Source organism: Eptatretus burgeri, chromosome 14 (assembly GCF_056783735.1).
Source record: "Eptatretus burgeri isolate ZD-2024b chromosome 14, Ebu_testis_v1, whole genome shotgun sequence".
Lineage (NCBI taxonomy): Eukaryota > Metazoa > Chordata > Myxini > Myxiniformes > Myxinidae > Eptatretus > Eptatretus burgeri.
The window spans coordinates 25,438,064-25,452,266 of NC_140974.1; the positions used below are offsets into that span (position 1 = coordinate 25,438,064).

General features: G+C 44.0%; 1 protein-coding gene across 4 annotated transcripts in view; it reads right to left on the minus strand.

Annotated features, from left to right (window-relative positions):
* The window catches only part of ZNHIT6 (zinc finger HIT-type containing 6), a 23,264-nt gene extending 9,130 nt beyond the window's left edge, over positions 1 to 14,134 (minus strand). For 2 of the 4 annotated variants that reach the window (XR_015051074.1, XR_015051075.1), the window contains exons 1-3: positions 12,243 to 14,134; positions 8,255 to 8,320; positions 3,752 to 3,858 (exon numbers count right to left, since the gene is read on the minus strand). Coding sequence is in view for 1 of the 4 variants with exons in the window: in XM_085854059.1 (XP_085710185.1) it covers positions 3,752 to 3,858; positions 8,255 to 8,320; positions 12,243 to 12,790 (721 nt within the window). In the remaining 3 variants the exon portion in view is untranslated. The remainder of the gene's footprint in view (positions 1 to 3,751; positions 3,859 to 8,254; positions 8,321 to 12,242) is intronic. The other 2 variants (XR_015051073.1, XM_085854059.1) reach the window with 2 other exon arrangements.
* Between the last annotated feature and the right edge of the window lie 69 nt (positions 14,135 to 14,203).

The window sequence follows — 14,203 nt, forward strand, 5'->3', positions numbered from 1 at the left end:
TCCCCCCCCCCCCCGATCTATTTTCTCAACAATCCTCTCGAAGAAGTCCTTTCTTTCAAACTTATGGGTCTCACTATCTGCCATGATCTTTCCTGGGAAAACCACAAATCCAACTAGGCCTCCAAAGCCAGTCGCCGACTGGGAATCCTCCGTTGTGTAAAGTCCTTCCTCGGCCCACCTGAGCTGCGAACCACATACAAAGCTTTCGTCCTCAGCCTGATGGAGTACTGCTCTTCCCTCTGGGCTGGTGCTCCTGCCTCTAACCTTTCTCAACTTCACACTGTGGAAACCAAGGCACTTGGGATCATTGGTATCTCCCACTACACGGTGAGGCTGACTCTTTGGGCCTCTCACTCTCTCACCACAGGCAGGTCAGTGGTCTTTCTGTCTTCTCCCGTCTCTTCTCCGGTCTCGCCCCCCCTATCCCCCTACTCTGTCTGCGATATGTCCCCCCATATTTCCTGCTCTGTCCCCCCCCCCATATTTCCGCAGGGCACTCAAGGTCTGCCAGAAACCCCCTTCTGGTAAAACTACCAGAATCACAAATCACTGCTCACCTTCACTCTTTCATTCCTGCCTTTGGAATAAACTCTCACACTCTGTTCAATCCCATTCTTCCCTCCAGACCTTCAAAACAGCTGTTCACCACTACCTCTCATCATCCCCCATCCAAAACTTCGATCTTTTCTACCCCCATTAATCCACCCCAACCACACCTCCTTCAAATTCCCTGCTTTCCTTCCTGAAAGTCCCTGTAATGTCTATCTTGTATACCCCATGTTCCCCACCCAATCTCTGCCCTTCTTGTCTCCTGTCCACCTTGTGCATTGTGTGTTCTCTCTCAAACGAGCCACGACAATATATTTTTTTTTAATTAAAAATTAAAAAAATATATCAGTCACCAAAAACATCTTGTCTTTTTATTTGGTGCAAACTCTTGAAGAGATATTTGATGAGTGTTAATCTTTTTCCTCGACGAGTCAAGTTCGGGTATGGGAGCATGCGCATAGCAGCGCGTGCTGCTTACACTTTCCGCCAGAACTCCAGGGGCCTCCGTCTGCCCATCCTCCATTTAAGTGCCTCACCCATCTCCATCTCCTTGAAATGCCGATCAACCCGCTGCAACCATGAGGCACATGGTCAGTCTGTTGGCATCCTCCACTCGCGAGGCTCCCTCACCGACAGAATCTGATGAGAAGTATCAGCGTCAGGAAAACAAGCCAAATGTCCAGACAGCCACAGCTGACGCTCACAGACTATACAGGTAACAAATCTCATTTGAGTCTCTCTCAGTAACCTTTCATTGGAAACAAAGTCTGACCAGCGATAGCCAAGGATTCTCTGAAAAGACCTGGTACCAGACGAGTTAAGCCTCTGTCTCAGATCCTTTGGCAGAATCCAAGTCTCACCTCTGTGGAGCAAGACTGGGAGCACCAAGGACTTTAGACTTGGACTTTCAGCCTCCTGCACAGGTACCGACAGTGCCACACCCCATGATCCAGTGGATCCATGACTCTCCAGGCCCGACCCAAACGTCTGATGGACCTCTGGCTCACAGCCAGCAGACATGAATATCACTGCCAAGGAAAGTGAATCTCGCTGTGACCTCATCCTCTCCACAAAGAGGTACAGACAGGATAGCAGCAGCCAATATGTCATTGAAAGCCTGGATCTTAGTTTTGACCCAGGTAACCCGTAACCCCAGCATCTCCAACTCCACATTCAATGCCTCGAGGGCCCCCCTAAGGATATCTAAAGATGACTGAATCATGTGCGAAATCAAGGTCAGAGAACTTTACATTCCCAAACGATGCACCGTAGCTTGATCTCTCCGACATCCACCCCAGAATGCAGTCCATACAAGCACTGAAAAGTGTGGGGGCCAGTACACACCCCTGATGAACTCCAGTAAGAACTGGAAATAAGTTGGAGGTGGAAACACCACACCTCCCAGTATTCCAGTTACAGAGTTTCGTCCAGAAATCACATTGATCAGTTTTGGTGGCACCCCAGGAAGACTGAGAATCCTCCAGAGGGCATCCCGATTCACCAAATGGAATGCTTTGCGGAGGTCAATATTGGCTGCGAGCAGCCCCTGCTGAAACTCTCATCTGCATTCGGTGAGGACCCGAAGAGCAAGGATCCGGTCAATCATTGACCTCTTAGGTGTAAAGCCTGACTGCTCTGGATGCTGATGCTAAAGCAGATGGTCGCGAACTCTAGATGCTGAGAAAGCTCTCAGCTTCGATCGTTGTTCATGAGGAAATTTCACTTTTTAAAGTTCCTCATAAAATGACCACATACAAAAGTAGTCATGTGTTTCTTCCTTTCATTATTTCCAAGACAGGCGCAGTTTTAGGTTTACTTCTACAGATACATGAACATGTATTACAGTCATAAACGAAAATACTCAAATTGGATGTATTTTTCAATATACAAAATTGGATACATGTTATTAGTAATATCAGTTCATATTACACGCATACAAAAATAAAATAGAAAATAAAGGGAATATTTTGCTCGTCGTCTGTGTCCGCCTGTATTTTTAGGATGTATGCTTTTGTTTGATATTTCTTATTTGTGTGTGTTTGTTTACAATCACGCAAGTGTAGCTGTATGTATCATGCGTATGACATGCAAGACAGGTGAACACCATGATTTTCATCATCTACCATATGATGACCAATATTTAGTTTTCTTTTCAAATAAAATGAAGGAGCTATATAATGTATATTTGTCCTTTCCTGTGATTTTATGCATTGTCTATTTGCTGTTCATTCTGTGAAATAATTTGAGGTTCTTTGTAAGATGAAAACTTTGGAACTGTGTTTTTGCTTTTGTTTGTTTTGTTTTCTTTTGTTTTAAATAATTTTTCATCACATTACACATTTGTACATGAGTAGTTTTCTCTTTACCGAGTCTGAAATGTTTATACAGGGTGTCCCAAAAGTTATCTTGGGATTTAGAAATTAAATAACATTTCTGTTTTTTAATAATTTATGATTATTTTTATCCCAAAAGAAAATTTACAAAATGGAGATAAATTTGCTTTATTTATGAAAAATGATGCAGCTTAGATGTCCGCTATTTTCGGCTTCGCAGAGACGGGCTCTTTCAACAGCATTTTCCATAACAGCGGACAATAACTCTGGCTGCAGCCCTCAAATTTCTGCACAGATGTTGTCCTTGACCTGCTGAATTGTATGGGGCTTATTGATGTATACACGCTCCTTTAGGTAACCCCAAATAAAATAATCTGAAGGTGTCAAATCAGGAGAACGTGATGGCCAAGAAATTTCTGAATTTCGCAAAATTATTTGGTGTCCATACTCTTTGTGAGAGTAATTGATCGATGAAATTTAAAATAAAATTCCACGATTTTGGTTCTTTGTTCAGTTGTGAATTTTTCCATGGGGAATTTCCTAATGTTAATCTAAATTCAGATAGGATAGAAAAGAAAAAAAAATTATTAAAAAACAGAAATATTATTAAATTTCTAAATCCCAAGGTGACTTTTGGGACAACGTGTATTAGCGTTAATCTGAGGTTGCAAACCACGTATATAAGCCTACTGCACACAAGTATGTAGGATAAATAAAGGGATGCAGATCAAAAGCTTCCATCGTTCACCGTTCGCAAATCATAAAATGTGAAGCATCCTATAGGGCTGATAAAATGTTTGGTCCAAGCACAAGGAGCTCAAAAATAAACCCGTTTCCGAACATCGAATCACCTTTACAACAAGACTCACCGCTAAGGAGGTGGGACTCCGTGAAGGAGTGCAGCGAGACAAAGCGCGTTTTGTCCCGCATGCCTGTGCAACCCGTTTCCTGCTTGTGGTTCTTCACACATATGGCACTGCCAAAGGATAACTAAAGTGATTATACATTTTATGAATACAGACAGAATAAGGAGGTACAGAAATTACAAGTAGACAGACTTTATAAAAATCAGTGTACTTTTACCTGAATTACAAGGACATTCGTAGGCAACGCACAAACATATATGGTGCATGGGATTTACATCTGGGTTCCCTATATCAGCAGGTGTTTGGATGCAAACTCAAATAGGTCAATATCTCTGCAACTGGACAGCCAGACAAAATGACGGCCATTTTCGGTACAGACGGATGCCCTCAAATTCAGCACAATGGGAAATACTACCCAGAGCTTTGAAGTGAAACAAAAGGGAAACTAGAACGGCATTCGGTAGAGCGCATACCTCCACCAGGATGAACAGTTTACGTTTTGTATCCCAATGATAGGCTGGAGTGGCGACCTGTCCAGGATTGTGTCCAATAGCCAAGGACACTGCTGAGGCAGCACCAACGCTCTGCACAGAGTGTGGTCCCGATGGACGATGGATGGATACGCCGGATCTGCCTCCGGACCTGAACCAAAATCGAATCGGCTAGTTTTTGTTTCCTAACCAAGACAGCCACCAAGTTTTATCATAATCCGTCCACATCCTTTGGAAATATTGTGCAACACTGCAAATATTGTCCGGCAGAGGGGGAATCCCTGCCAAGTGAGCCACGCTGCCCAGACATGAAATTGTGCAAGGGCACAAATGAAAATTTGAGGGCTAGGCCCAAATTTATAACGGGACACCAACACGGGTGACGGGGATCATGGTTTTTAGAACCGATAGTTTAAAGAGACAGGCGTTTTGAAAAGCCCCGGGGTAGTTTAAAGTTAATAAATGCTAGGATAGTTAGGAAATGTACCCCTTCGCACCATCCATCCCTTTGCTCTCCGTAGGCCGCTGGACCCACCTTGGGAAAGATTGCTGAACTCTGTGGGAGGCCATTCTGAGGCTTTGTTGGGCCTTGAGACAGGACGCTAGCCTCTCCCTTATTCCCCTCCAAAAAGGAAGAAGGGGTTGGGAGTTGATGGATAGGATAGGTTAGCCGGACAAGGACAAGAAAAGGGGTGAGGGAGATGAAATTATAAGAAAAAATAAAATAAATAAAAAGGGGCTAAATTTGGTTGTTTTGTTGGCGCAAATTAAGGGAGTGGGTATGGACAGAGACAGGCAAAGGCGATAGGTTGGGGGGAGACAGTAGGGTAGGTCCGAGCCCGTTTTCAGAGCGGCCGGCACCACCGCACTCCCTCTATAACCTCACTGAACGAGACCAGAGGCCGGCCAGCTTCCTATGCCGGCCTGTTGTGCTACAGTTCCTGGTCTGCATCTGCCTTGCCATGCCTTGTTTGCCTGCCTCTGCCATAACACCATGCCTGCTACCCTGTTTGCATTGCCCCTGGGTCACCATCACCATGTGCACCAGGATCATCCAGTGTTTTGCAAGGACTGCCCTGCAGGCAGCCCCACCACAGGGACTGCAATGTGCAGTCCGTGCATTTTTGTGTTTTTGCATCCATCAATTTCACTGTGCCAGAGACTGCGTTTGAGCCGCAGAACTGTTGACTTTTGTTGTGTTCTTCTTTCCCACAGATGGCAGGTCCTGGGCCAAGGTCCATCCATAAACACTTGCAACTTCTTCTCAGAAATATTAGTAAAGGTAAAAATTGTAAATAAGTTTAACCCAACTGTGTGTTTGTCTTAGCGCCAGCAATTGTAGTTAAGTGTCAGTGTGAGTCTGTTAGTTACGCAGCACATTCGATTATTTATTTTTGGGACATCTATTAAAAAAATATATATATGTATATATATATATATATATATATATATATATATATATATATATATATATATATATATATATATATATATATATATATACACATATATATGTCGCACTCAGGGATCCGAAGGTAAAATGTACTAGGGGAAAACTTACACATGCTGGTCACACGAAAAATTGACGACTCGGGACGAGTCTGTAAAAAGGGGAGGGGGTAGTGTTACGAATGTGGAAGCCATGAGCACTCAACTTACAGGTCCTATAGCTCAGTTATTTTGATAAGTAAATATGGATAGATAGCTCCCCGTCCCTTGTTTAATGGGTAATTGAATGTACATGTGCTGCGAAGTTAATTTGATAGTCAGGGTTTTCTTTCATTTTTACACCCCTCATAACTACAACTCCAGCATCACCTTCACCTTCACCTCGCTCTGACCGATGCCATTGTCTACATGCGTGGCGGCACGTACGTAGGCAGAGCTCATGCAGGATAATGTTCCTCTGCCTGTTTGGAGGGCGGTCTGCCGGACGGCCGTCACGCCCCCCCCCCCGGTCCAATGAGTGGCCTTGGTGCCCATTTTGGCCAATGACAGGGTGAGGAGCGCATTTTGCGTGCCAAAACCGTCCAGTGAGGGAGAGCGGGGAGGGAGGAGGCGTCCCCTCCCCCCCTGGATAAGGGTGAATAAGGTTGCGGCACGATCAAAAAAGGAAGAGTTTTTGGTTGTCGGGACGAGCGCTGACAGAGCTCTCGACTCTGCTCGCATCTCGTTGGTGCCGGGTTCTTCCATCCTCTCGCTGGCGCCGGGTTCTTCCATCATCTCGCTGGCGCCTGGTTCTTCCATCGCTCTCGCTGGCGCCTTGGTCTTCTGACCGCCTCGCGAGGCTGGTCCGAGTCGCTCGTCTCGTCGAAGACCGCACGAGGCGGGAAGGTCCATGTCCTTCTGGGTATCTGTGTGTGTGTCTGTAAGTAGAAATCGTTAAGTGCTTGCTCTGTGTGCATTGCATCTCCTTATAGTCGGATAACTCTGCTCCTTGCGTGCTCCCCCCTTCCCCCCATTATAAATTAACCCATGTGTTAAATGTATCAGCTCGTTTTTGTGGTTCTTCTATTGGTTTAACGTGGTGAGTGTTGGGAGAAGTAAAGAAGGCCATTGTTGCCATAGTGGTGTGCATTTGGGACCGACGGAAGCTCAGTGACCTTCCGCTCGGGTCACGCACGGGTCGAGCATGCATACGGCTTGTCCCGTACCAGTGCCGTCGAGGGTGTGAATACTCGGTAGCTAGGTGGGTGGGTCTAGGTATATTGAAGGTATAAAACACGTGGGTCTAGGTATATTGAAGTTTGGCAAATAACCCTGTACCACGTGGTGGAATTATTGACGATTCACGGTCCGGTAAGGAACCCGTACCCTCGTAGTTTTCCGAAAGGTACGATCTAGATTCCGGGTGTTCGGTAGTCGACCCGACTGTTCTACCTAGCGGTTGTGCTCGCAGCCGATACCCGGCCCGCAACAATATCGCGTAAACTGTGCGATGAGTGAAAAAAAAACATCTTTTTTTATATCAAGAATTCTCATCACTGGGACCATTGCTTCATTGTTCTCCCACCCTTCCCTCTATTCTTTAAACCCTGTATTCCTCCATTATTGAAGTGTCGGTCTGATGTGTAGTGAGGAATTGGGAACGATATATCACAACGTGAGTAAAGTCACGGCCATTGGAAATTGTCACGAAAACCCCTTGTTTGGAGGGTACAAACACGGTGGTTCATCGAGGGTCTTGCTCAGCCCCAATCCTTTTGAACTGATGAATGCATCGCACACGACAGGCCCGTTTGAGTTATTGTTACATCGAAAACCAAAGTCAAGATCATTTCAGCTTTCCCAACGGACAACATACAGTTCCAATGATTACCCGTCACTAGATTGGTGATTGCCTGGGTGGAAGATTTGATCTCATGTTCATCTGGTCCACTGTCAGATTTGGACCCCAGTTCGATTCCCGTCACTCCTACAATATTAAATTGTACTGCTTGTACCACGGCTATTCCCACTTTGTTCAGATGGTTTAGGGAACATTGTGGCCCAAGTCTTTCCCAAACTGAATGGTTTCACGTGCAAACCGTACACCTTAATGACATTCAACCGAAGGTGATTTTGGCAGGAATTTGGAATTTGTTCAGAGTGCTGGTGATAACTCACCGATCTTCTCAAATGACACTGTGGGATCTTTAACATCCACCAACTAATACGAGCAGATGGGACACCCAGCTCAATGTCCATCCAATAGACGGCACACTTTCTGATGCAACGTCCTACATGTGAAGCATCAATTGGACAGTTCCTAATCAGGTCGGGAATCGAACCCCCGAGAGCTCAGAGGTAAGGACACAACGGATGCACCATCCTGTTGACTCCTAGTATATTCAATTTGAGGCATATATTAAAAAATTACTCATTATATTACTCAAAATGGGGGAAATAAACATGTTGGTGTGTCTTGTAATATTGTATCTCGTTCCGATAACCCTTTCAAATACCCCTCACATTGAGGTTAAAACATCAACTGCTGGTGGGAGAAAAGCTGATGCAGAACAGGTGAAAAACTCACCTACATGTCCTTAAAGAGCATCCGGGACACCTATACTTCAGCTCCCCATTGCCACAAATCTCACACCTGCATACAACAGATTACAAGGATATACAAGGTACTCAGGCACAGGAGGAAACTACTTGACCCATCATGCCTGTGTTATATCAACACCGCAAAAATGTAATGTCTCACTTTTAATCCCCCAATGGAATAGTCAACAAAATGATCGACACAGTGACATCAGCAAGGTGTTTGATTGTTAGCTCATCTGAAACGTACTTCCGAGGAGTTTACGGGATGGCGCATCGTCCGTCAGTCCGTCCATAAACACTTGCAACTTCTTCTCAGAAACTGCTGATGGGATTGTAACCAAACTTGGCTGAAATGATATTTGGTAAATTGCAACTCAAGCTTGTTCATGGCATTTAACGAGAAGTAATAATAATCTATCTATAATTCCAGCAATGTGTGTGTGTGTGTGTGTGTGTGTGTGTGTGTGTGTGTGTGTGTGTGTGTGTGTGTGTGTGTGTGTGTGTGTGTGTGTGTGTGTGTGTGTGTGTGTGTGTGTGTGTGACCGCTGTTTCTCGACAACCACTGGTCCGATCTAATTGAAACTTGCCAGCTTCATTGCTGGGGACCTGAGGATGTGCCTTTTCAAGGTTTGATATTAATCGGACAAGTGCTTCCCAAGTTATGGCCATTTATTTACCAAACCAATGACAAGACACACTGTTGCGTGGGCGTGGCCGATGGGGAAGGGAAGCTCAGCCGCGTTCCCCATTACGGGTTACAATGTACGGGCTTCCGGAGAGTGATGACTTCGTGTATTCTAATAATTTCTCGATTTCTTATGCGCATTTATAGATAAACACAATGCCCCAAGTTATGATCGTTTTCATATTAGACGGTGCATATATTTCGGTAACATCAGAGTGCTGGTATGCTCTGAACCAGGAAGTATTTTTTTTCTCTCTCTCTTCTCTTCTCTTTTTGTTTTTCCTTGCCATGGCATTGCGAAAAGGTAAAATATGTTGGCGCTAATTGAATAATTGGGTATTAAAACTAAATTGCGAATAATCGTAACTGCGAATAATATGCAAACTTCCAGGCCACGCACGTACGGGCACGCGAGAGCGAAGAAACGGCCTGTGTGGTTGTCGTTTGTTGCTCGCGGTTTGAATATTATTATTATTATTATTATTATTATTATTATTATTATTATTATTTAACGGGCATGTACTAGTAATGATAAACAAGGGTATAAGGGTGTCTACCCCACCCTCCCCCCCCACCCCAAAATCAATATTTGCTTTTTTCTCTGAAACTACACACACAATTCTGATGAAACTTGACCAGAGCCTTCATCACCCGTGATGTAACAAAGTTTGGTCGCGGCATTAAAAATATAATTTAAAAAATAAATCAGGTGTTTCCTCCCCCAGATAGGTATTTACTTTCTTCTTCGTTACATATTTTGTGGATCATCCACACTAAACAGTGGTTCTCTGGTTATCTATCTATAATTCCAGCAATCTGTGTGTCTGTCTGTCTGTATGTCTGTATGTCTGTATGTGTGTGTGTCTGCGACCGACCGCTGTTTCTCGACAACTACTGGTCCGATCTAATTGAAACTTGCCAGGAATATTGCTGGGGACCTGAGGATGTGCCTTTTCAAGGTTTGATATTAATCGGACAAGTGCTTCCCAAGTTACGGCCATTTATTTATCAACCAATGACAGGACATGGTGCTATGACATCACTATTGACGGCACAATTCTTTTTCTTTTTTTGCACGATTGACGTCACAATTCTTCTTCTTCGTTTGATATGACGTCATAATTGACGCTGGGGACCTGAGTATGTGCCTTTTCAAGGTTTGATATCGTTCCTCTTCATCTGTTTCAGCTGTTTTCCAAGGTTTGAAAGCAGTTTTTTCCCAAGGTTTGAATTAATTATTCAAATTATTAATTAATCCCAAGGTTTGAATTTTCCCAGGGGAAACGGCTGTTTCCCAAGGTTTGAAAGTTTTTTTTGTTTTTTTTTTGCACGTACAGCCATGCAGGTACGGGCACGCACGTACGGGCATGCGAGAGCGAAGGAACGGCATGTGTGGTTGTTGTTTCTGGTACGGTTTGAAATTATTTTTATTATTTTTTGCACATACAGTCACGCATGGACAGCCACGCACGGTCAGGCACGCACCTACGGGCATGCACTATTATCTATAATTCCAGCAATGTGTGTGTGTGTGTGTGTGTGTGTGTGTGTCTGCGACCACTGTTTCTCGACAACCACTGGTCCAATCTAATTGAAACTTGCCAGGAATATTGCTGGGGCCCTGTGGATGTGCCTTTTCAAGGTTTGATATTAATCGGACGAGTGGTTCCCAAGTTACAGCCATTTATTTGCCAACTCATGACAGGACACGGTGCTATGACATCACAATATATATATATATATATATATATATATATATATATATATATATATATATATATATATATAAAAAAATTTTTTTTTGCACGTACGGCCAAGCATGTACGGGCACGCACGTACAGGCCCACAATAGTCTTATTAAATACAGGAGACTTTTTTTGGGGGTGGGGGTGGGGGAATCAGGGTGGAGGAATGATCATATTCACTTTTTGATGAGACTCTCTCACAGACATCACAATCACAGATTACATTGTACTGTATTCACAAAGCAAATTTCATCTGTTTATAAAATCTATCGTGTGTGTGTGTGTGTGTGTGTGTGTGTGTGTGTGTGTGTGTGTGTGTGTGTGTGTGTGTGTGTGTGTGTGTGTGTGTGTGTGTGTGTGTGTGTGTGTGCGCGCGTACATACCAGTGGAGTATACTCGCATACTGCAAGCAACTACTCTGGTGCATCCTACGTGTAAGACATAATAAATAGAATGATTATTTATTAGATGCGGTGGATTGCGAAAGATCTTTATACATTTCAAGTGAATTGGGGTTGCATTATGTAAGCAGTTAATTCACTTAAAAAAAGTAAATAATTGTGCTCTTCACTGCACAACCTTCCACAGCCGCTGCTTAAAGTGAAATGGAAAGTTTGGCATGCGCGGCTGAATATATCAATTGTTGCCATGGTAATATTCAACAAAGCATTCCATTTCTTTTTACATAATACCTTGGGTCGCATGACTCGCAGTGAGCAAGCTGAGGCTGCACCGGCAGACATTCATCGACGGATATTTTCGTTTAAGGCCATTTTGACTGTTTTGTGATTCCTTTTTTTTCTGGGATATTGGCTTCGAGTACATCAGTATGCAAAATTTCTTCTTTCTACCCCACCGAGAAGGTACTAAACATTTATAACATTGAAATCAGTGAGTCAGTGAGTGAAAGAGCCAAGGAGTGAGTCTGTGGGTGAATGAGTCTGTGGGTGAATGAGTCAATGAATCAGTGAGTCGGTGAGTGAAAGAGCCAAGGAATGAGTCTGTGGGTGAATGAGTCTGGGGGTGAATGAGTCTGGGGGCGAATGAGTCTGGGGGCGAATGAGTCTGGGGGCGAATGAGTCTGGGGGCGAATGAGTCTGGGGGCGAATGAGTCTGGGGGCGAATGAGTCTGTGGGCGAATGAGTCTGTGGGCGAATGAGTCTGGGGGCGAATGAGTCTGGGGGCGAATGAGTCTGGGGGCGAATGAGTCTGGGGGCGAATGAGTCTGGGGGTGAATGAGTCTTGGTGAATGAGTTCTTTGGGTGAATGAGTTCTTTTGGTGAATGAGTGTGAATGAATGTGGGTGAATGAGTGTGGGTGAATGAGTCTGTGGGTGAATGAGTCTGTGGGTGAATGAGTCTGTGGGTGAATGAGTCTGTGGGTGAATGAGTCTGTGGGTGAATGAGTCTGTGGGTGAATGAGTCTGTGGGTGAATGAGTCACTGAATGAATCAATGGGTGAATGAGTTAATGAATGAGCGAGTCAGTGGGTAGAAAAAGCTTTATTAATTATAAACAATTAATTGAAGATTTAAAAAAACACACTTTGAGCCAGAAGACTGTTCCTCCAATCGTCCTTTTTCGCTTGTTCCTTGATCTCCTTTCACCTCCACCACATTCCCTCCATCCTGTAGCTCACCTGGACGCCACACCTGTGTTTCCTTTTGCTGCACGTTCCTCATCAAGTCTATTCTAACCAAAGGAGTTTCATTTCCCTCCAATACTTCATCTTCCTCATTCTGATCACGTTCTGCGTTTCCCCCATCTTGCGCCAACCTCATTCGCACAGAATCTCCCACCTTATCCTCCATCATTCTCATTTCCTCAACTCCCTCCGGCTCCTCTTCCTCTTCCTTTAACGGTCCGTCAGACATTTCCGTTCCTTCTTCTCTTACCTCAGACTCCCCTTCAAGTTCTGAATCTCGCCTCACCGCTGCTTTCAATTCACTCTGCTCTTCGCTCTTCCTGACTCCCTCATCCTCAAACGAGCTCTTCTGGTGTTTCTTTTCATAATTACACAGCAAATCCGACCCGCACAACGCCTCAGCCATATCGTCAAAACATGTGGAAAATACAGGAAATTGCTTCGACATATTGTTGAGAAATTCGAGGGGTTTTTTTTTTTTGGGGGGGGGGGTCGTTTATTTTTTGTCAGACGTTCTATAAGTTGACTCTTTACGAAATTTGTATTCAGTACTTCCACTTCCATAAATTGAACAACGCGCCAAAAAGGTAAGGCCCAGCCGAGCTTTACAAAATACTCTCATACACCCTCCAGAAAATCTGTTTAAACAAGCTCAAATGAGCTCAGATCCTCGTCCTCTTAATGATGACGTCATAAAAACGAATATGACGTCATTGTGATGTATCGGGTTTGCGATAAATTATCTGTGCTAATTCCCGGCTTGATTCCCGCAAACAAAATTCATACAGCTTGCCTAGTTTCGGAGATAATGGTATCGGCGATTTCCATTAGCGGCAATATTATGACGTCAAATTTTTTTCTAGGAAGAATTTCCAAAATCGGAGATGGTTACTGCCTGCGCCTGGGCTTTCTGCATATACATGGCAAGTTTCACGAAGATCCGATGAAAACTCTGGGTTGTGAAACAAAAAAATGTCAAAAAATAGGAATGACGTCATAGTGATGTATCATATGTGCGGTCATTCATCTCTGCTAATGCCCTGTTCGATTACCGCAAACAGAATTCAAAAAGCTTGCTGAGTTTCAGAGATAACACTGGTCAACAATTTTTTACTTTCTGAATGTTGTCTAGATTTCTACAAGTGAATTAGGGTATTCTGGCACTGCTGAATCAGGAAATGGCATCCGTTTCTCTCCATCAGGTCAGGTTTTTGTGCTAAGTTGATTTGAAAAAATCAGATCTTGTGACAAAATCAATTACATTTTTGTGGCATTATCAGCTGATTTTTGTCAACACATATCATCCTAAACATGTTTTTAAGAAAAAAAAATGTTTTGCCAACAACATTTATTGATTACATGATAGAAACATCGATTACTGTCATCTGAATGGTGGGCATTGATAAAGGTAAGTACAAGTAAATTGCATGTTGCGTCACCACTGTTCAAACTTCAGGGCTTGAACTTCCGTTTCTTCGAACTCCTGGAATGTTCAGCGGCAGGGAGGTCTCTCTTCAGATTCCAACAGTAGTCAGCCATCATGACTGCGTCCCAGCGACCCTGATACCAGGTCTCCATCTCCTTCATGTCCTGATGGAATCTCTCCCCCTGCTCGTCACTCATTGAACCCAGGTTCTCAGGAAACCGGTTCATATGTGAAAATAGGTAGTGCATCTTGATGCTCATGTTGCAGCCCAGGTTTCTGAAAGCAGTCAGCATGTTGTTGACAAGTTCTGCGTAGTTTCTGGCCTTATTGTTGCCAAGAAAGTTCTTCACTACCAAAACAAATGTCTTCCACGCTTCCAGTTCCACTTCGTTCATTGAGTTTTTGAACTCTGGATCTCTGATGAGCTGACGGATC